The sequence below is a fragment of the Camellia sinensis genome, chromosome 12, assembly GCF_055761805.1.
Source record: "Camellia sinensis isolate YWXY chromosome 12, ASM5576180v1, whole genome shotgun sequence".
In the NCBI taxonomy this organism is placed as follows: Eukaryota; Viridiplantae; Streptophyta; class Magnoliopsida; order Ericales; family Theaceae; genus Camellia; species Camellia sinensis.
In genome coordinates, this window is record NC_138972.1 from 95,735,435 (window position 1) to 95,759,430 (window position 23,996).

At 35.5% G+C, this 23,996-nt stretch overlaps 1 protein-coding gene across 7 annotated transcripts; it reads left to right on the forward strand.

The window, feature by feature from the left end:
* The first annotated feature begins 206 nt into the window (after nucleotides 1-206).
* Nucleotides 207-22,672, forward strand: LOC114277403 (ubiquitin C-terminal hydrolase 13). 7 transcript variants are annotated; one of them, XM_082899319.1, is made up of 32 exons: nucleotides 207-483; nucleotides 857-923; nucleotides 1,546-1,696; nucleotides 1,782-1,939; nucleotides 2,851-3,116; nucleotides 3,214-3,432; nucleotides 3,510-3,618; nucleotides 3,713-3,828; nucleotides 4,092-4,190; nucleotides 6,223-6,332; nucleotides 9,197-9,271; nucleotides 10,191-10,269; nucleotides 10,382-10,528; nucleotides 10,618-10,698; nucleotides 10,799-10,918; nucleotides 11,224-11,346; nucleotides 12,689-12,766; nucleotides 12,852-12,940; nucleotides 13,036-13,144; nucleotides 14,970-15,038; nucleotides 15,116-15,226; nucleotides 18,371-18,426; nucleotides 18,571-18,748; nucleotides 18,831-18,932; nucleotides 19,013-19,084; nucleotides 19,196-19,261; nucleotides 19,618-19,683; nucleotides 20,855-20,941; nucleotides 21,087-21,206; nucleotides 21,354-21,428; nucleotides 21,519-21,605; nucleotides 22,090-22,672. In XM_082899319.1, the coding sequence occupies exons 1-32, from the start codon at nucleotides 454-456 to the stop codon at nucleotides 22,129-22,131; spliced, it is 3,357 nt and encodes a 1,118-aa protein (XP_082755445.1). In that variant the 5' UTR covers nucleotides 207-453; the 3' UTR covers nucleotides 22,132-22,672. The 7 variants fall into 7 exon arrangements, with proteins under 7 accessions (XP_082755445.1, XP_082755446.1, XP_082755449.1 ...); XM_082899320.1 differs by having other exon boundaries at nucleotides 21,090-21,206; XM_082899321.1 differs by having other exon boundaries at nucleotides 283-483; nucleotides 1,552-1,696.
* The last annotated feature ends 1,324 nt before the right edge of the window (nucleotides 22,673-23,996 follow it).

The following is a 23,996-nucleotide window of genomic DNA, read 5'->3' on the forward strand; positions in this document are numbered from 1 at the left end:
TTTCATATTTTTTACTCACAAAAAGATAAAACAGATTAAAAAAATCAAAAAATTAACTTTTTACTAACTTTTCAAAACACTTCATAATTTGAATGTAACGTTTTATCTTATTAACTTATATAATTAATTTTATATTTTTATATTTTTATAACCAAAAATCTAAAACCAAACAAATTTTTAACAAAAACTTTGTGCGCAAATAAAAAATTCCTCCACTTCAATTCTTTTTTCGCCAAAATCCCGAAAATGCCCTCATCTATAAAGACCAAGACCTTCCTCCCCACGTCGAGCTTCTGGTGATTCCATTGCACTTGCAGCCCCCCCCCCCCCCCCCCCCCCCCCTCTCTCTCTATAAATTCTCTATCATCAACATCTCTCTTCTCCGATTATCGGTCGAAGTACTCATTTTTGTATGTATTTCAGCTCCAAGAAAGCTTCTTCGCCTCTCCATCAATGACTGTCATGACTCCTGCCCCAATCGATGTATGTTACCCCACCCCTCTCTCTCTCTCTCTCTCTCTCTCTTCACATACATAAACATATATATATATATATATATATATATTTGTTTATATATGCTATTGTGTGCATATATATATGTAGGTGTGTACATATCGATGTGTATTTCAGTGTCTTTTTTGTATTTGTTCAATCAACATTTATGGTTCTAGCTGTGAGTTTTTATTTTATCGTCTAGGACTTTGGGAGTGGAATTTTGGGCTGAGAATTGAGTTCATTTTTTGTTGCAATTGCGTTTTGTTGGTGATTGGATATTGGGTTGTCGGTTGTGAGATCACTAGGGCTAGGTTACACTTGGATCCAGAATTATCTCACTGTGGTGGGTTTTGCTTTGCAGCAAGAGGACGAGGAGATGCTGGTCCCACATTCGGATTTGGTCGTTGAAGGTCCGCAGCCCATGGAAGGTGATTTTTTATTTTATTTTTTAAAATTTTTTGGTGACCTATGCATGAATTCATGGATTTTGTCTGATATTTGAAAATTTTTGTCATCATTTATTTATGTTTCTGAATCTAGAAAAATGGAGGAAATGATACATAAGTGTAAGAATTGAAAACTTTGAATTGTTTATTTTTTGGACTGAGAAAACAAAATGGGTAATTGAACCAATGGCTTTGGTGTACATTCCAGTTAAATGATAGCAAATGAAGCAAGAAAGATAAAACGAATTTGAATGCCATTTTTTTTTTGCTGCTTTTGGAACTCCAGAAGGCTAAAAACCACAACCTAACTGACCATATAGGATCACCTAGGTTAGTTGAGTTGATTATCTAATGAACACCGAGGCATCTTGAAACATACGATAGATCTGTTTTTTTTTTTTTTTTTTTTTTAAATTTTATTTTATGGTAACCAAATGGAAGGTGAGTAAACTTAGTAGATTGACAGAAAAAGAAAAAAAGGAAAAAGGGTAAGCTGAAACTCAGAAGTTGAGTAGAACTGCACTGACAGTATGCTCTAATTTATAGTTAACAAGAGGTGTTTCAATTTTTTTGATTTATTTATTTGTTGATGAGCAATCATTAGTTGTAGCACAAGCAGAGACGGGTAACACTACTGAGAATCAGCAAGTGGAGGAACCTCAGACGTCAAGGTTCACATGGAGGATTGAGAACTTTTCTAGGTTGAATACAAAGAAGCTCTACTCTGAATTTTTTGTCGTTGGTGGTTATAAATGGTATGTTCTATTTCCACCCTAATTGGTTGCATTTTGTTTACTTTGTCTATGGTGTTAATCAATTTATGTGCTTTGCTTTGGGCAGGCGTATTCTCATTTTTCCAAAGGGAAACAACGTCGACCATTTGTCCATGTATTTAGATGTTGCAGATTCTGCAAATTTACCATATGGGTGGTGTAGATATGCACAATTCAGCTTGGCTGTGGTTAATCAAATTCATAACAAGTACTCTGTGAGAAAAGGTACCTTAATCACCTCTTTTCTTTTTTTTTTTTGCATTTTGTTCTACTTGTTTTGAGCCCAATATGCTAATCAACATTCTTACATTAATAATTTTTTTTTTTTTGAGTCTTGTTGAGTGGAGTCTGTTATAATTATGCTATCTACTATTATATCAAACAACCATCACTTAATTATGTTAACTATGATTTTGCCCAACATCTATTATTTTCCTTAGTAATTTTGACTTGGAGCTTGGGAGTGTCTCTAGTAGTTGAAAGCACTAATAAACCTTCTTGTGTCTCATAAGATATATATTTTTTGATAAGTAAATGTCTCATAAGAATATAGTATGCATGCTAGCTAATATGCATATGAAGGATCTAATATGCACGAGTCATATCAGGACAAATGAGAAAAGGACGAACAATTGGATATCCTTTGTCCTTTTGTTTACTATTAATACTATAATTGTTGCAATTATTGATATTTTTGTGAACTTTATTTTGTTTGAACCTTATGCACATTTAGAATTGTATACGCTTGTGTATGATCACATTGATTTGTTTGGCGTTAATTTGATGATTCTTGGCTCGTATAAAATTTATTTTCCCAATTATACACTTGTGTGCTATGTGTATAGGACGTGTAGACCTCAAATAAGTTCAATTATTTATTATTGTAATTGTATAATTATTTATGCCTCTTTAGCATTTGTTTCTAAGTTATTAATTAGCACGTGATTTTGTATAACCCAATGCAATTCCTGATAATTGAGTTAGTGATTTAAATAAACTAATTGAATTTGTTTGCAGAATCTTCCAGTTGTATCCAGATGTTGACTTTTACTGTATCTTTAATGACAAAAATAGGCAGAATCAGATTTGACTGTACTGTGAATTTAATGTTAACCGTTCTTTGTTTCATCCTGCAGAGACACAACACCAGTTCAATGCCCGAGAAAGTGATTGGGGTTTCACATCTTTTATGCCTCTTGGTGAACTGTATGATCCTGGCAAAGGTTATCTCGTGAATGATACATGTATAATTGAAGCCGAGGTTGCTGTTCGTAGGGTGGTTGATTACTGGACATATGACTCAAAGAAGGAAACTGGTTTTGTTGGATTGAAAAACCAAGGAGCGACTTGTTACATGAACTCTCTCCTCCAGACCCTTTATCATATTCCTTACTTCAGGAAGGTTAGCTGTTGTGCTCCAACTTTGCCTCTAGCTGATTCTGAGTTGTTTACATCAGGTCATTTAGACCAGAAGATAATGAGGTGGATTGTTTATTCAGGCTGTGTATCATATGCCCACAACTGAGAATGATATACCATCTGCAAGCATCCCTCTGGCTCTGCAGAGTTTATTTTACAAACTCCAGTACAGTGATAGCAGTGTTGCAACAAAAGAGCTTACGAAATCCTTCGGATGGGACACATATGACTCTTTCATGCAGCATGATGTGCAAGAACTTAATAGGGTTCTATGCGAAAAGCTTGAAGACAAAATGAAAGTATGGAAACCTTCAAAATTAAGCCCCCTTTTCAGTTTTCTCAATTATTTCAACTCTGATGCTATATTCTGCTCCAGGGAACTGTTGTGGAGGGTACCATACAGCAGTTATTCGAAGGGCACCATATGAACTACATAGAATGCATCAATGTAGACTTTAAATCTACTAGAAAGGAGTCATTTTATGGTATTTGTTTTACATTTAAAATGCCCATGTATAGAGCTTTATGGTTATTTTTGTGCTTGCGTGTTTATGAGTTTTATATGGTCGTGGATGGCAGATCTTCAGCTTGATGTCAAAGGTTGCCGTGATGTTTATGCATCCTTTGATAAGTATGTTGAGGTTGAAAGTCTTGAAGGTGATAACAAATATCAGGCTGAACAATATGGTTTGCAGGTTTGTTGCTACCTTCATTTTGCGATGTAGTGGTTCACGTGGTTCACATAAAGTTTAAGCCAGACTTGATCATTGCTTTTGGGGAATCCATTTATTGGGTGGCTAAACATGTGGTTGAGTTCCTGCTGCCCATTTTGTTACGTGGTTTCTCATATATTTGGACGCAGTCATTATATTTGTGTTTTAATTCTTACATGTAATTTTATTCAATTTATATTGCTCATTCTTTCTTCTGTATCAAGTGACGATCTTTAAAATTTCAGGATGCTAAAAAGGGTGTCTTGTTCATTGACTTCCCTCCTGTCCTTCAACTTCAGCTGAAGCGGTTTGAATATGATTTCATGCGGGACACTATGGTGAAGGTCAGCAGTTCAAAAAACCATTCCTGCTCTGTTGCTCATTGTCCCAGTGGTGCAAGTTATTATTATTTTTGATTGGCAACAAAAAGAAAATTTTATTAATAAACAAAGATGAGGAATATACAAAAAGTAAAGGACAAGAGATACTCCATGAGAAGAAAATAAAAAAAACAAAAAAGAAAGCAAAATTACATCTAGCATACAACTATCCAATCACTATTAATAAGAAACGAAGGAATTCCTTTCGAAGGCGCAGATCCAAAAGGAAGTCAAATAACAAATTTTTTTCCCACAAACTACAAAATTCTTGTAATTTATCTTCAAGTACTTTTGCATTTATTTCTAACCATAATACCCACCACATTGCAGCGCACAAGATGTGCAACTCCAATGGGCTCTTGACTTCTTGTTTGAACCAAAACTTCTAATAATGGAACCACCGAATCAATTTATATACCTTTTAAAGATAAAAAATTAAAAGAAACATATCATGGTTTCTTTGTTATCATGATAATGATTCATGGAGCCGGAATATTACTGGTCTGGTAAAGTTTTTTTGTTTTTTGTTTTTTAGTGGAATCAGGTAAAGTTGACATTGTGAATTAAATAAATAGTATGGCAAATAATGGGATTTAGTGGTGATCTTGTTATTTCTTCTCTCTTTCAGAGGTAAGGAAAGTGATTCGGCGTAAGGATTGGAATTGTATAAAGTTGTTATTTTGATTGTGCATGTTTATATTGTACTGTTCTTATGGTAAATGGTTGCCACACTTAATTTTTTGAATGGAAACCCATAGCATTTGGACTGGTTTAATTTGGAGTTCATTTATGTATTTAAAGAAGGGCACATTGCACTGGACAAAGAAACAGTTGATGCCCCCCATTGCTCTCATTATAAGGTTGACCAAATACTAATCATAAGGTTTGAATAGATAACTGTAATTACAACCTTACTTGACTTTGTATGTTTTAGATGCTCAACCCAAATATGTCAGCTTGGGTGCATTGATGATATAATTTTTTTCTAAGGTACATAAATATTTAATTTTTTCTATTGGAAGCCTTGTTCTCCTTTTTCAAACATGTGTTGGAGCATATTTTGAAGAACAAGTTACCAAATGCCAACAGAACGAGTCTTGGAACATGGGCTCATCAAAATGAAAAAAGGAATTCTAACATGTGTTAAAGAAATGATATAAGCCCGGATGAGATGGAACTCTGCTGTTAATGTGTATGAAATAGAAATTTTTTGAGGCTTCTCATGTTTTTCGTTGAACATGAAGTTTTATTTCTTTCATCCTTTAATTTGATTGATACATTACCTACATCATTCCATTTTTGTTCCCTCATATTTTGTTAATATCTTATTGTAACTTCATGTAGTTAGATAAAGTTAATATGAATAAGATACTCCATCTCATCTAAATTTGATTTTAGTGAAATGTTCTAATTTCATGGCTTTGAAATTTTATCACCACGTTAAGTTGATAAATTGTTACTCTATGTTTGTTTTTTTTATTTATTTATAAATAATCTTTTTTTGTTTTTTTGTTTTTTTGTACATTCATCCTTATTTTGGGCAAGATAATCTTTAAGAAGCTGTTGCAGTTGCCTTAGTTGTGCAAGTCGCATGATCTTCTGTTAGCTGTGGAATGCCCATTTGTCTTCTTTTATTATGGTTTTTTTTTTTTTTTTTTGGATAAATAAATATATATTAGAGAAGAGTCTTCTTTTGTTATGTTATGCCTTTCAATTTTATATCTGTAGCCATGAACTATATGTATGACCTGGAAAATGCTGAGTTATCACTGTCTGTTGCTTTATACAGCTCATGTTCCCCTATTTAATAGGAACTTCAATTATGGAAAGCAATTGAATGAATGATTTTCACTAAAGAGTATCGGGGAATCGTATCGTCTATAGCTTTAAACGATGGCAATTTTTGTTTTAATTTTTAATTTTTTGAGAATGGAACTTTGTTTAATGGATTTTGTTTTTCTTTTATATGATTCTTCTATTTTCTCTCGTCCTATAGATTAATGACCGTTATGAGTTCCCTCTGCAACTTGATCTTGATCGAGAGAATGGAAAATACTTGTCACCCGAAGCCAATAAGAGCGTTCGAAACCTTTACACACTTCACAGGTACTGGAAATGTTAGTTTATGCCATGTAGTTTATGCCATGTAGTTTATGGTCAGTAAATCACCTAGCTTAGCTTTATGGCACTTTCCCTTCCTCTTTCCCCACTCTGGTTTTGGGTCATTGCTTCCGCTCATTACGGTAAGCAGTAGTTATTGTCTTTGTTAGGCTGTGCTGATTGATAAGCTAGGTATTTTTGTCTTTCTACATGGTTGAACTATATTAAGTGCTTAAACATTGCTTACGTAGACATTCTTTGTATCTTAAGATTTGCATCCGCACTCCGTAGGCTATAGTATTGCTACCCATGATGCGTTGTTTTATTCAAGTTTGTAACCTGTGAATGTTTTCTATATGGATTCATCATCTGAAATCTGAGTTGATGCTGGGCAGTTTTTTCTTATGTGTATACTCATTACTAGGAATTTTCGTGATTAATTATTGCTGTGATGGACTAAAGAATTATTTTTGTTGAATTTGCACACTGCCACAAAACACATTTAGATTTTAGGGTTCTGACCACTGGTGGACACAAGGGGTGCTGGCAGGGGCCACAGCCCCCTAAACTTCCAAAAACTCTCATTACCCCCATAGTATTTTGAGTATTCAGTATAAAAATCAGTATTTTAGAATTTATCTAATTTTACTTAGGCCCCTCCAAAATCTGAATAATTATCTTTGCTACCAAAATTTATGGGTCTGTCACTGTGATGTAGGACAGCTTACTGGGTTTTTAAACAAAGGTTTTTTAAGGGCTCAAACAGTGAGTAATTTAGGGTTAAAAGGACTAAATTGAAGGCCAATAGGTAGGAGAAGGGATTAGGGTTGATTTGGGGATGATATGATAGGATATGGTTTTGGGGCAGAAAGGACAGTTTTTGAGAGCTGTGAATAGTAACTCAAGAATAGTAACTTGGGTATGTATGTGCACGAAGTAGAAGAAAGACAATAAGTAGAAGAAGAAGAGAGAGAGAAAGAGGTGCTTCACCCTTGCAAGGGTTAGGCCATTCAAACACAAATACAATCTCAAATTCTCATAAGATCAACTATTTGTTTAATTATTCAGATTACACATATTTATAGGCTAAAAACTTTCCTACTTCTACAAGACTCAAATTTAGAAATTAATAACTGTGCTAATATTCTAAATCAACTAGGATTGTAAATAAAATTTAAATAACATTAGTTGAGCCTCAAGATGACCCATGTACTACAGCTACTACTCATGTTCAACAATTATTTGAATTACCGTAATACCACAAAAACCAACTACAATGACATAACTTTGCTAGCAACGTCATAAATTATAATAAATACAAGTAAAGACTCAAATTTATTCCAAAACTTTAATCCTTGATACCCTAAACATGTTTCATGTGAAATTCCAAAGTTGCCATTTTTCTTCTTTCCATGCTCACCATCACATTGTTTGTAGCATAATGCTTTTGTCACGACCCAAGCCCTACCCTCCACCAGTTATGTTCTGTGACTGGGCTACAACGAACTTGGCTACCAAGGCTTTCTTAGACTGGGGTCATTATTAGCCTTAATCTTATTTAAAAATTTGCGGTAAGTTGCACCTGAAGTAATAATTAATAATTGGAGAGTCAAGTATGGTCATAGATGCATAGCCAGTTCTTCATTTAAATCATACAGTATAGCTTACAAGAATTATGTAGCCGTGCATATGCAATCCAGTTTATGCATTTTCCCCTTCGACACTACATGACGCCGAAGCATGGTGACATGATGGCAAGCAAGCATCCAAGTTATTTGTGGAATTTTGAGTACTCGTCCAACCTTATGGTGGACTAGGTTAAGTTGAGTGAGTTTGTGTCTTATCAATCATGAGGGTGAAGACCCAAACCAAATGTCCATTGAGTTCACCGGATGTTCAAAATCGAGCTCCAGGGACTTAGATTACTGCTCACATCATTGGATGTTCGATATGTGTAAATTGGATGCTCGCTATTTTATCATGAGATCCATATTAAGATGCAAAAGACTTGTTTATTTAATTTATTTTTCTTCCACTTTGCAATTGAGTTATTGACAGGATGTCCACTCATGTTACCGGTTGTCTGAAATGGCTCCACTTATTTCACTTCAGCTGTGACATGACATCGGATGTCTAATGTCACATTTGGACGTCACACCGTGTCAATGGCCTGTTTTTCAGAATCCTAGTCCAGATTCAGGTGTTTAGGTTCCAATTGCATTGCAACACAAACACTCAAGTTCCAAGGGTCATTGTATGCAAAAAAGCAACTTTTATCATGGTCAAAGCTCCTCATTAATGTGACTTCTCTCGCCTAAAGGGGTGTACCAAGCTTCAATTCTTGCTCTAAAGAGCTACTCTGGTCTTGGCATGGTAGTGTGATCGTATATTCTTATTAGACATAGAATGGAGAAGAACTTCCTTGAATTACACACCTTGCTCCATGTATGGCATGGGCATGTGGCTTATGAATTGGCAACATGTGGGTCCCTGCACCGAATTGCTCCTTTTATTTTTTAATCTTCATGTTAGGCCAGTGAATTTATACAATTAGGTGCTTGATTGATTTCCAGTAATAATTAACTGATAAGGAGGCCCCGATGTATAAATGACAGGAATGTTTTTTAACTCTTTTTTTAGCTTAATTAGAGAGGTTTCATTTTTGAGGAATTGTAGCTCCTGGTCATTAATTTTTTTTTTAGCCAAAACAAAGTCTAACATATGGCATACTGATGCATCTTTAGATGCTTGTTTTTTGTTTTTGTTTTTGTTTTTGTGTGTGTGTGTGTTTCTTTCTTATTTTATTTTACTTTCATTGTCTATGATGCACTGAATTTAGTTTGTTCTTGCAAATTTGATTTTGTTTGCAGTGTTTTAGTCCACAGCGGTGGGGTGCACGGTGGTCATTATTATGCCTTTATAAGGCCAACTCTTTCTGATCAGTGGTATGCATTGAATTTTCAGATGTGCATACACTTATAATATATTATATATAACTGTATCTATGTTTTTGGTTTAGGATAGTTATGCATTTAAGTATCTGTCTACTTGGCTATTTATTTGCTGATATTGATTACTAATATGTTGCACTAGCATAGTTGTTTAAAATAATTCATTGGCAAATTTTCCTTATACCTATATAAAAATGTTATTTTTGGTACAAGGAAGATGTCAAACAATAACTAACTTTCTAAATATTGCTATTTGTCTTCTCGTATGCCTGTCACTAGAAAAGGGGTATCCGTCTTCTGTATAATTGCATAACGCGTAGTTGCTAGAATTATGGTGTAAAAGTAGCATCGATACTGGTAATGGAGTTCTTACTGTTTGCTAGCTTTTGGAGTCTTGTACAAAATAGTGCAAAAGGTATAGGTTCCATCCATTGGTGGTCCTGTTATTGACTACTTGTGCAATCTGACCAGCTGTGGTGCACCAGAGTCCACACTTCAGGTCGGATTATTGCATCTCCTTTTGGGGTCTTATTTTCATATTTTTTGTTCTGGGGTCACACTTGGCAAGTTATGCTTGTAAAAATAAATGGCTCAAGGAGGATTGAGACCAAGTAATTGAGGGTTGCACTTTGATTTTAAGATTTTTGCACAATCAGATTTTAAATATCTCCAGTACATGAAAAATTCTCAATTATATGAACCTAGTCAAATTTCATGCTTCTTGTCTGCATTGTAGCCTTATGCAAGCATAATATTGTGATTTATTTATTTATTTATTTATTTTTATAAATTTATTAAATTGTGAACTTAACATGGAAAACTTGGAGTGTATAAGTTAGCACATTACACCACTTTTGTAGTCCAGTATTTAATCTTCTGCGGGGTCTTTATCGTTTCATAAATTGCTATCCAGGTATAAATTTGATGATGAACGGGTGACAAAAGAAGATGTGAAGAGGGCTTTGGAGGAGCAGTATGGTGGCGAAGAAGAGGTTACATTTTCACTATGATTGCTGGCTATTTTGTGATTATTCTTATGCTTTGATTTAAACATTTCTCTTAACTTATTTTCTTAACCTTTTTTGTTTGCTTACAATTTGACAGCTACCTCAGACCAACCCTGGATTCAATAATACTCCCTTTAAATTCACAAAGTACTCAAATGCATACATGTTGGTGTATATACGTGAAAGTGACAAGGAGAAAATAATTTGTAACGTGGATGAGAAGGACATTGCTGAACATCTTAGGGTAAGATGCTGGTGTTTTGTATCATCAATTTAATTTATCTATCCTTCATTTTAGAATGTGGCCTGGTTACATTTAATGGCATGTCCCAGGAAAGGTTGAAGAGAGAGCAAGAAGAAAAAGAGATCAAGAAAAAAGAAAAAGCTGAGGCTCATCTTTATACTATTATAAAGGTTATTGCTATCTACCTTGTTGTTAAGCAGGCTACTGCTGAGCATAATTGTTATCCTTCAGCTAAGTATTCTTGACTGAAAAGTTATGTGTTGCAATTAGGTTGCACGTGATGAAGACCTTGTAGAGCAGATCGGAAGGGATATATATTTTGATCTTGTGGATCATGACAAAGTTAGGAGTTTCCGTATTCAGAAGCAGATGCCTTTTAACCTTTTCAAGGTACTAATTCGGTATATGCTTTCACCTATTTGCAAAGAGTTAAATATTTTCTAGCTGGCATAGCAGTATTTGTTCATTGACAAAATTTGTGTGAGAAAGATCAGAGAATTGTACAGAAGAGGAAGAGGGATACTAGGAATTGTCGTGGCACTGATAATATTGACTTTGTTACAGTGGCATATTACCCTGACTCTTGTGACATCATCTTTATTTTATGTTGTATTATCACTCAATTGTCATGTTACCAAGTTAGAGTTGCAATAACTTTTGTGTTTTGATTGTGCTAATCATGATGCTGCATGCAGGAGGAGGTTGCTAAAGAGTTTGGCATACCTGTGCAAGTTCAGCGTTTTTGGCTGTGGGCAAAGCGTCAAAACCATACATATCGTCCCAATCGACCTTTAACACATATAGAGGAAACACAGACAGTAATCATCTTCTGCATTCTTATATCTTCACATGCTAGATTAATATTTGAAGTTCTGAAGCCATTATGGTGAGGGATCATATATGATGTAAGCCAGTTGGCTATATATTTGACTAACTCATCTCCTGATTGTCCTTAACCTCTACATGCACACCCTCAGAAGCTGATTATGCTTATCTCCAATATATTTGACTGATCTATTGTAAGTTAGTTTGGGTGGAACATTGGTCCTATATACATAATTGGGTTCAATCTAATGTTTTATTTTCTTATAGTTGTGAGCTTGAGTCTCGTGTAGTGGATCCTTTACTTGTTTCCTTACATATCCATTTTACATTTGTGTTTTGAGCAACAAATACAATAACAATGAGGAACAAATCACAAGCCTGAAAAATGCATTTTTTTTAATGGAGGATATAAATGGTTGGGGATTCTCGGTGGTTTTCTCGAGCTCTATGGAAATTCATTTCACAAGTTTTATGTCATTTCTCCCAGTTTATTCGTTTTATTGTGGGAAATGGTAGAACATCCGTTTTTGGGAGAAATGTACTGTGGGATGAGGTTTCATTCTCATTTATTTCTTGTTTGTATTGCTTATCACATACCCATAATTGTTATATTGTTTCTATGAACTCTTCTTATTGATATAGGACAAGTTACTAGATTTTTAGAACATAGGCTATTTAAGGGCCTAAACAGTTTATAAATTAGGGTTTCCACTTGCACACCAAACATGGACCCACTTGCACCTCCATGTTTTGCAATTATTTTCACTTCTGCTTACTGATTTGTGATTTCCGCTCATTGTTATCATTATTACATTAAATAGTTTTCCTTTGTTGTCTTCAAGTTAGTTTCCCACATTAGAGGTTTATGCTAAATGAACCTAAGAAGGATGATTGTCATTGTTCATAATTCATTACTTTTCTGTTTTTATCTGGATGGTATTTTAGTTCACACAATATCCACTGATTACATTTTGGTTATACAATAGCTGTTTTCCGCTCCCAAGTTGTTATACCTTTGTGATAGCTTCTGCACGTTCTTTGTCAACTTGTCTAGTTAGATTAACAAAATCCATTAAGTTTTGTTTTTTTATTTTTATTTTTATCTGTAAATATTATTTTTTTATTATGTTTATAAGTTCCCTAGTTAAATGTGAATTTAATTCCTGGCTGAGTAATAGTCACCTATTGTCTCCACATGGTAAAGTGTTTATTATTGTCATCATGAGCCTCAATTTTTCCTTTGCAGTACTAGACTCTACATTTCAGCCTATTGAATTTATTTGTTTATTTATTTTTAAAATGCACTCCTCAATCTCAATGTGCATTGGTGTGTAGGTTGGACACTTGAGGGAGGTATCCAATAAGGTTCACAATGCAGAACTAAAGTTGTTCTTAGAAGTGGACCTTGGAGCGGTGATGTTCTTGCACCAATTTAGGTTCTTTAACTCTTAAGTTTCCTTGTTATGGTATATTACTGATCCTTTGCTTTATCATTCAGGATTTACGCCCTATTCCTCCTCCTGACAAGACAAAAGATGATATTTTACTTTTTTTCAAGCTTTATGATCCCGAGAAAAAAGAGCTATGGTAATTGCTGGATTTCTGTCTTCAATTTTTTATATTTTTTCCATGTTGTAATTACAAATAATTTGACCTATGCTCTATTTTCTCTATTATTTCAGTTATGTTGGAAGACTTTTTGTGAAGGCTATGGGTCAGCCAACAGAAATCGTAACGAAACTAAATGAAATGGCTGGTTATGCTCCTGATGAAGAGATTGACCTTTACGAGGTTTGTTTTCCATCACACATTTATTTCTTTTGTAATATCACTTCCTGACTGAGTCCTTGTAAGAACTGTGTGTCAATTCTTATAATCCAAATTGGTGGGGAGTTATGCATGCCATTCTGGATAAAATTCCACTTTTAGTATGGTCTCCTCTCTCCCTCTCTCTTTCTCTGCATGTGTCTGGCATGCCAAGCTATTCCAAATTTGAGTTATGCTAAGCCATTTGATCATCTTTTTGGGTGGTATTACAAGTTCAGTCTGCCTCTGGTTGGTGTAGGACATCTTTAGGAAACTTCAAACAAAGCTTATTAGCATTTGTTTTTTTGTGGGTGTAGGACAAGTTTTTAATTTGGTGAAGGGAGATGGTTATCTGAATTGAAGGGCCTTCAATAGATTGGTTTCAAATGCTGGTTGTTGGATTTTTAGAAATCTTATTAGGAATTGATAGGCTATGGTTTTGGGGTGGAATAGGTCTGCTTTGGAGGCTCTAAAATGCTTTGTGAAGAGGAGCAGAAGAATGAAAGCAAGAGAACAGGAAGAGTGCTTGACCTCACAAGGGTTAATCAAAATTGATATTAACACAATCTCTAGTTCTTATAAACTCAACTCTATTGAATAGAGACATCATGTAGATATCTATATGATGACAAGAGTTGGAGAGGATCACTTAGGCAGTGCTTGGGATAAACTAAAAAAGCCAAAAAGTCAAAAAGTTACTAAAAAAACTAAAAAGTCTATACTATTCAAGGTAGCTTGTGGGGAAAGCCACTAGGGCAAAATTATTATTTTGTCCTTTGAATTCAACTACCTAAAAGTCAAAAAGGGTAAAATGGTCATTTTGATTTTACTACAATATTTTATTACACATCTTTTCGTAAAAAGTCAAAAAGCTATCCCAAACATATATATATATTTTTTCTCTACTTTAACCAAAAAGTCAAAAAGTGTACTTATATAGCACATCCCAAACAACTACTTAATCTAAAAACTTAATGCTCATAAAGATATAATCAACTCAGCCAAATCAATAGCGTTAACAAAGAATCACTAAGAGAAGAAACAAAGCAAAGGAAAGAACTAGAGCTAGCAAATCCTAGAGTGCCACTTCTTCTTGGTTATGGAATGAAAATCTCTTCCAAAAACTGATTACCATAACTAACAGAGACTATTTAGAATGCTGCCCTAAGAGAATAAGTGTAATCTAGACTGTTAAAATGCCTTGATCTTGGTCATCGAAACGCCTTGTTGAAAAGGACTTGAGGCATATTATTTCGTAGTGCAACTGCAGCCTGTGGTTGTCCAATAGACAATTTGGTTTGTTTCTGGGAAATTTCTAGCACTTTGGATTGTTCCAGGAAGCCAAATATTGTTCTGCATCACTAGGCTGGTAGATACTTAATTATACGAGAATAAGGATTTCAAAATAGGAAACTAAGAAATTTGACTAATATTACTATTCCAAAATTGCCAGACTCCTCAAAAGACCAAATCACACAGCTTGATCAATAATATTGCCCATGGACTGAAAGTTTGTGCTTGTCCAAAAAATAAGAGAATTGTCAAAATTCTCTCTATTTATAAAAGCTTGTAAATCATTAACCAAAATATGAAAGCAGCCAACTAACGTATATAAAATGAAATAGAACCACTTAAACCGAAAGCTGGCTACACGAATTCCATCCTCATATTGGACCTATGTGAAATTATCAGTCTGCACCTGTTCTTCTGTCCATTATTTGCTCACTTTGGTCATCCTTACACATTCACAATTGCATATCCATGCATTTTCATTCTTGAAGCTTCATAATTCAAGCATTGTTATGTTCAGGAGATAAAGTTTGAGCCCCATGTCATGTGTGAACCCATTGACAAGAAATTCACATTTCGTTCTAGCCAGGTATATGTTTTTCGTCATTCATTATACAGCTCTATTGCATAAAGGTTTATTGATTTATCTGTTATCCTTGTGTGCAGCTTGAAGATGGGGATATTGTTTGTTTTCAAAAGTCTGTTCCAGTTGAAAATGGTGATCAGTTCCGCTATCTAGATGTTCCTTCATTTTTGGAATATGTGCACAATCGCCAGGTATTCCTCTCTGGAAATTTATAGACAAGTCAACTTATAATTGGGTTCTCTATGCAATGCTTCCTTTTTTTGGATAGATTATCTTTTGACCCCTTGTGTTTCAAAATGTGACACTTAAACATAGACTAAAGTGAAACCATTAGTTTTTTCCATTTAAGATAATGATTTCACGTGGGAATTTACTCTTTTTTCAACGAAAATTATTTTCTCACCAAGCTAAAATGTAGAAACATGGATCCAAGTAAAAAGGGTCTAACAACATGGTTGTAAAATGAAATTTCGCTTTTTATTGGTTTTTGTTGTTTGGTCTTGGCATGGTCAGACCTTATATTTAACCCCCCCCCACTTTCACCTAGGTTGGTAGTAGGATGGTGCAAGAGATGATCAATACAAATGTCATTGTGGGTTAGAGCACTGATGTCAGCACCACACTTGTGGTTTCTGCCTTAACTCTTGCAGTTTCTAATCGAAATTAATGCCAGAAGGAGAAACTTCTTGTTTATGTGTCTATATAAATTATATTTAATCATGATGAAGTTCAATGAAGGTAATATGACATTCTATAAATAAACAAAACTAAAAATAAAAGTAATTGGTAACTGAAACTCTTACTGTCTACTGGAAGAAATCTTTTTTAAGTGTGTTTTAATATGATCAGCTTTGTTTGCGAAGAGGGGTTGGGTTGGGTTTGAGGCTATTTTAGCCACAAAAAAACAAAATAGGCTTTTTAGCCCAATAAGACAAATATCACATCCTAAAAAGCACGGATACGGATACGGATACGGATACGATACGATACGGATACGGCGATATGACAAAACCTAAAAAAGTAGGATATATGTACGGCTAGGATACGTTTGTAAAAAATAAAAAAATTATTAGCAATGAGTTATACATAAACTCAAGAATGTTGAGAAACTACAGTAACTTTAGAATGCAAAATACTAATATTTAAGAATTAGATATTAATTTAAGCCAGTAAGTAGTCTAGTTTTAAAATTTTCAATAGGTCTTGCAAATATTTCATTTAAATATCAAGTCTAATATGTTGATATTATAATATCAAAATAATCCACAACTTGACCCTATGTTTTTTCCTTTTGCACTAGTCAAAAATATTTTATGTAAGTTTATTTGCTTATTTATTTATTGATATTTAATTTTACTATTGTTATATTATCTTATTAATCCTTATTTCTATGTAGTTATAGGGGACATGCATGATACAATGAAAGATATGTCAATTTGATGAATTATATTACTTTAGCTTACCATGTATTTTTATAAAAAAACTAAGCAAAGTATTGTGAAAATATTCTATTTATCCTTGCAATTATATTATATTATGATGTTATGTAAGAAATGATACAATTCTAATTTCGTAAAAGGAGTAATACGTGACTTGGAGCATTTGATACTTCAAAATTAATTAAGAAGTATTTGATAATATGTGACTTGGAGCATCCGATACTTCAAAACTAAGTATCCGATACTTCAAAATTAATGAAAAATTAATTAAGAAGTATCTGATACTTTTAATAAGTATCTGATACGTATCCGTAAATATCTAAGGAGTATCGGTATCCGATACGGATATGATACGGATACGTCTCCCTATTTGAAGTTGTGGATGAGAGGTGTGGTTAGAGGTAGTCCGGGAAGATGGCGGGCACTTCAATGGCCTGAGATCACCGGAGGTGGAGAGGAGGAGATCAAGGCAAGCTTGGAGAGGGAGAGGTTGGCAGTGATAGACTTTTAACACTAATGTAAAGCGAGAGAGAATGTTTAAGCATGAGACTTGGTTGTATTGTTGTTGTTGTGTCTCGCTGCATATACGATACGTTATATAGGCCACAGGAGTATTGGAGCCCAAGCAAACTGTTGGACAGGTGGCTCGTTCTCCTCAACTCTGCCAGAAAGAATATAAGCCCTTCTGCCATTTGTGGCTTGACGGTAGGCGGAGAGCAACGTTTCATGGCAGATGGAAAGTAACGTTTTGTATATGCATCGGATGACATGAACGTAAGGTCATTGTTGCCTCTTCTCCAAGCCTGGTCGAGATGGAGTTGTCTTACCAAGAAGACAACCATCTCGACGATCCCATGACCTTAGCCCCCAGTCCAGTATCCTCTGATGATCCCGAGCAGTAGTGTCTGAGTCCTGCTCCCAACCCAGGCACCCAAGTAGGTGAATGGGCTAGGGCCCACCTTAGTGTTTAGGAGAGCCAAGGGCTAGCTTCCAGGCGACCAAGTAGGAGAATGGGCCGCGGGTTTATCTCAATGTTTAGGAGAGCCAGTGTTTATCAATCCAAGTTCAAGTGAACCGGGAGCTGATTGTATTGTTGTTTGGTCTTGGAGCGAGGTATGAAGGACCATGGGCCCTGCGGGGCCATGGTGCTGCCTGTTGCAGGGCTCTTCATATCTAGATATATTTGGGCTTCTATGTATGCTCCCACTTAGGCTAAGCATATAGTCTTGGTTGCCTTGGCACATGGCGCCTGTAGGGCTCGCCATGTATCAAACATACGACATGCCCGACGTGGTGCCTTATTGGTCTGCCACATGGGTGGGGTTTTGGTGATGTGGCACTTGTAGGGCTTACCACGTATTGAACTTGATACAAGTACCCACAGAAGTATCCGTGCTTCATAGATCACATTCAACCCATAATCATTACATTCTTTCTCTCACAAAAAGTCAAAAAAGCCAAAAAGCTCTTCCCAAACGAGGCTTTTTAGCCCCAGGCTAAAATAGCTAAAAAGCCAACCCACTTCCCAAACGAACCCGATATAAGAACTTTACATTCTTTCTTTAATAAATACGTAGGTAATAATACGTTGGTGGAACTTAATTTGTGTACTGATGTTGAGGCATGCCTCGGACATAAATTTGAAAGCATGTAGCATTGTGTTTTGACTTCAGACTTTATGGTTAAACTAAATAAAATTTCTAGAACTTTCACTGCATTGTAACGCTTGAAGACAAATAATACAATTTTTGGCTTGATATTATGTCTCCAAATATTATTGGTAATGAAAAGGTTTTTTTGGGGGAAGACAAGTGCTAAAATTAGCACCTATAGTGCGTCAATCTTTGATGACTGTTTCTTCTTGTTTCTGGTGTTCACATGTATGATGTTTTGCAGGTTGTTCACTTTCGAGCCCTGGAAAAGCCTAAGGAGGATGATTTCTGTCTAGAGTTGTAAGTGCAAAGTATCAGTAGTATACAACTGCAATATTTTCTTTTCCCTTTTTTTTTTTATTTTTTTAAGAATATCAGTTTGTACTGCCAATAAAAAATTATTGGCTGCATTCTTATTCATAACCGTTTTACATGAATGTCAAGGTCAAAGCTTCATACATATGATGATGTTGTGGAACAAGTAGCTCACCAGCTTAATGTGGATGATCCATCTAAAATTAGGCTTACATCTCATAATTGTTACTCTCAGCAACCCAAACCACAGCCTATTAAGTACCGGGGGGTGGACCATTTGTCAGATATGCTGGTCCACTACAATCAGGTAATTCATAACATGGTCCTGGGTATTATGCAGTGTGAGAGAACCTCAAAATTTTATTGGTTTTTTGTTTGAATTTTGTCAGACTTCTGATATATTGTACTATGAAGTATTGGACATACCTCTGCCAGAATTGCAAGGTTTGAAAACTCTTAAAGTAGCGTTTCACCATGCTACAAAAGATGAAGTGAGTGTGCATTACAACTTCATATTCATGATCTTTAGATTTTTTTTCTTTACTCAAAATTTATGTGTCATTTTTTTTAGGTGTCCATTCACACTATTAGACTGCCAAAACAAAGCACTGTGGGTGATGTTATTGATGAACTTAAGACAAAGGTAATTCCCTCCCTCCGTTGAGGAAGTAGGTCATGATATGATATTCCAACACAGTTGATGTTACTATAAATCTGTTTACTTGTATTTATTCCATCTTCCATATTTGAACAGGTTGAGTTATCTAATCCAAATGCAGAACTCAGATTGCTCGAAGTTTTCTACCACAAGATTTATAAGGTGTTTAGCTTCAGCTTTGCATGGCTACAATTGCTTTTTGTTTTTCTTTTCCTATTCTTTATGTGCTGAGAAGAATCCCATGACAATGAAAGTAGAACTTTTGACTTCTTTATTATATCGAACATAAGTTGTTAATTGAAGCAACTACATCTTTGCTGATCCCTTCATGGCCTGATTGTGCCCTGGATAATTCATGTGCTTTTATATCAACTTAAAAAAAAAAAATGAACTTTTGCTTTATTGGACGGCTCTAAGTCTTCAAAGGCTTTCAGATATATCTTTGATGCCAGACTGTTTATTTTGTTAAATGTTTTTTTAGCTTTCAAGCAACTAATTTGGCCATCGTATACATGCAGTTTTTTCCTGCCAATGAAAAGATAGAGAACATAAATGATCAGTATTGGACATTACGAGCAGAAGAGGTTCTCTCTCTCTCTCTCTCTCTCTCCTGTCTTGGCATACATATGTTACCTTTATGCTTCAGTGTCATCAAAACCGTTTTAACAGGTAGTAAAATGTGTAGCATTGTATAGGGTAGACCTGACTGCCCCTGGTCTTTTGCTGTTGTGATGGACACTGAACCTTGAAAGATTCAGTTGAAGCTTGTGTTTTACCCATATGATCACTGAGAAATTTCTTGGAATTTATTTATTAATAGCTGCAAAATCCCAAACCCCGTCCCCCAAAATAAAATTTAGAAGGAAAGAGTTTATTTAGTAAAACATATATGTTGAGCTTGCCTTCTTATATTTATAGTTTACTAGTTATTAGGCCAAGAAAGACAATCCAATCACTCCACGTCAGATATCACAACGTCTTCAATAGCATTGCCATCTTACACAACTGTAGAAATGGGAAAGAAACAGAGAGGTCGGGAAGCTTAGGATCAAGGCAGAAACCAAAATAACCATCAAACTTCTGAAAAACACCTTAAGGGCAGATGGCAAGAAACTCAGTAGCCCACCTCGGGTTTGCCAAGATTCAAACCCTAAATAGATGGTCCAAGCAAAATAATTGCCATATCAACCCAAACGATCTACTAATGGATAAATAGGGGAAGAGACACTGTGATGGGTTCTCTAAGGCCAGAGAATACTGGAGAGGACTTGCCTTCTTCACCGTGGATGGCTACCAAGAATTCATCTGGTGGGGTTCCATGGTTTGTAGCTGATAAATAATATATTCTCTAAATTTCTTTATATTGTTAGGTGGAAAGCCACTCATTGGTGGTGAGCACTAAGTTTGAGGGTCCACATCACTTATATATGCCAAAGGGTCTGATGATACGGACCTTTCATTTGAATGATAAGATACCTAATTGAGTGACATCAAGAAAAATTCCAATTTTCTTTATCTAGAAAAGAAACTAAAAAATATGCATACTTTGATCTCCTGGGTGACTGATAGAGAAGTATTATGAGTTAGTAAGAGAGTGCCACTAGTGCCACCAGGATAAAAATCAAAAGGAGCTCAAGTTCAAGTCTCCTTAACTTACCTAACAAAAAAAATGTGTAACAATGTGCATCTAGAGTTATAATCAGTTGACATTATTAAGTTATATTGCTAACAGCTTATGCTTTGTCTTTGTTGCAGATTCCAGAAGAAGAGAAAAATCTTGGTCCTCATGATCGCTTGATTCATGTGTACCATTTCACAAAAGAGACGGCCCAGAATCAGATGGTAACTAATTAGCAAACAAGAACTTATATATGCCCCATGAACATAAGATTCTCTGTTTGTATCTCTGCATTTAGTTGATACTATTTACTCAACACTAGAAAACCTTGTCACTTGATTTTTCTTAGCTGTAAGTCCTTGTTTCTAGCAGCAGATTCAGAATTTTGGGGAACCTTTTTTCTTGGTCATCCATGAAGGTGAGACTTTAGGTGAGGTCAAAGTGCGAATACAGAAGAAATTGCAGGTTCCGGATGAGGAGTTTGCTAAGGTATGCTTTCTTTGCATTTTTTTTTATCTTCTACTCCAAGTGAACGCTACGTGATATCATATTCTTAACATGTTAAGTAGTATTATCCATTTTTTGTACTGAATAGCTGTTCCCTATTATTATCATTTGATGAAACCTTGCTTTCAGTGGAAATTTGCATTTCTCTCACTGGGTCGACCAGAGTATCTTCATGACACTGACATAGTCTCCAGTCGGTTTCAGGTGCGTATTCCGTTTTTACCCTCCTACATTTTATGATGTCCTCTTGTTTTAAAGCTGTATTGGATAGTTATACTAGCTATCTGTCTGCAGAGAAGAGATGTTTATGGTGCTTGGGAGCAGTATCTGGGATTGGAGCACTCTGACAATGCTCCTAAAAGGGCTTATGCAGCTAATCAGGTAAATTTCTGCGATGTGTTTATATTTTGATGTTGTTGCCAAGTTATAAGAATCCGAATTGCAACCTCATCTGCTGATAAATACCATTATCTGAGTGGAGACATCATGCGATCAACTTCTGCTTATATATTCTGCAAGACTTTTTTGCTTTGTTGCTTTTGGTGTATCTTAGGTCAGATCAGGAGGAAGCTACTTCAACTTGTTCAGTCACTTGAGTGATGTACATGTTGAATAGCTTGATATACATTGTTGGTCCTATTTCCTAACCGATTAGTTTTTGAGAGTGATTTAACATGGTATTAAAACTCAGGTTTTGGGGGAGGTTTGGGTTCAAGTCTCTCCATTTGCATCCTTTCTTCTCTCATTGTATGGATGTTTGCACAACTTAAGCTTTTGAGACAAGTGGCGATCTAACATTTCATAGATGAGATACTGTTACTTATCCATTTTACTTGATTTTGACATTGTGATCCAATTTTTGCAGAATCGTCACACATTTGAGAAGCCAGTGAAAATCTACAACTAGGGTGAAGGTATTGGCATTGCATTTGCTGATCTTGTTATCACCGAAGCCATTTGTTGCTGTACAAATGAAGAGAGAGTAGTGTGGAGAAGAAAACACATTTTGGAAATGTGCCAAAATCAAGTTTATAGGAATGTAATTCTTCTGAGTGGGTGGGGATGAGTTTTTGCAAATGCACCGTGTATCTTGTATCGAACAACCCCCTTCAACAAAGTTCCCTATGTGGGTAATTATTATTGGTCAGCGGCCTTTCCATCTTCAGTTGTATTCCGGCAGTACATAAACGAGATTTTGGACTAGTGTTTGTATGTATACAGGGTATAGTTGGGCGTTTTGTCATTTTCCTCCTCCATATGTTCAGGAAATGGGGTTTGTTTGTTTGTTAATGTTGTTTTACCCTCTTTCTGGGCATCCTTTTGGGTATTTTTGTAAAAGTTTGAATTTGTCACACTGCATTCTAAACTGTTGTTAGTAGGGGCCGCTGATTCTGTTTCTTATATATTTATATAGGCAATGAAGAGTGTTATCATAGTTTTGTTTGCAATACAGTATGTTCTTCTGCATGATTTTTTTTTTTCCTTCAATTTTTTTGACTTGTTTTTACCAAGGACAGAAGGGAAAGAAGCATTAAGGAGAGAAAGGTACAAAAAGAATTTAAAGGGCTAAAGTGAGAAAATGGCTAAATATAAAGCAGAGAGAGCATAATTTATCCACTGTTGTTTGTGGTTCAGACCAAAATTTATCTCAAAGCAATGGTGTTTTGTGATTTGTCTACTTTTGATTATATTTTTTAATCATGTAAGCATAGAGTTCCTGTTATTTGGTGGATAGTACAAATCACCATTAAAAATTCCGAGAAGAGATTACATAGGTCTTATTAGTGGAGTTTATAGGGTTGGTTCATTGTTTTTATTTGTTTAATTTAGTCGGAGTGTTTGGTTTAGAAGGCAAAAATAATATAAGGGAAATGTTTCGTAGCTCGAAACATTTTGCTCCGAATGGCTCGAGGGAGAAGACACAGAGAGAAGTAGAGGGAGAGGGAGAAAAAGAGAGAAGCAGAGGGGAAGAGAGAGAGAGAGAAGACGATCGTCGCCCCTCCCAGTCGTCGATCGTCGCCCAGCCCAGCCCCGCTGTAGCCTTCGGCCGCCGTCGCCCCGCCTCCTCCTCCCCCGAATATTATGCCTCCTCCAGTCTTCTTCCTCCTCCTCCTCCTCCCTCCTTCCTCCTCTTCCTCCTCCTCCCTCCTTCCTCCTCTCCTTCTCCTCCTTCTCCTCCTCCTTTCTTTTTCTTCCTGGTCTTCGTTCTTCTGCAAAAAAAAAAAAAATCGAGCCATTCGGGCTCCCTGTTTTCGAGCTACGTAGCACGATCGATAATATAAATGGTTTAGAAGGCAAAAAAAAGAGAGATCTTTTATTTTTATTTTTTCTCTTAAAATATTTACAATTTTAAGATATAATTTAATAAAAAAATGAATTATAATTGTAAAATTATAACCAAATGGATTATAAATAGTTAAGCTTTATCAAATCAGCTACATAGACTGCAGTCAATATCTTAGCATAGTCCTTGATAATATCAATGAGGGTATGAGAAAAATCAATTGGTTGCAAAATAATATCAATTACTTCAAGATCAATCTTCGCAAGATAATTTGCAGTCTTATTAGTTTCACGTTACGTATGAAAAACTATGCAATTGTCGAATTTGTTAAGGAGCTCCCAAATCCGATTCAAACCACACTTCACTCTTGGGTTATGAGATTATTGTTCTCCATTGATTGTTTTAGCTGCACTAAGAGAGTCGGATTCAATCCATATGGATTTAATGCCCAGTTTTAAGGCAAGTCTAAGACCTCTCCATATTGTCCA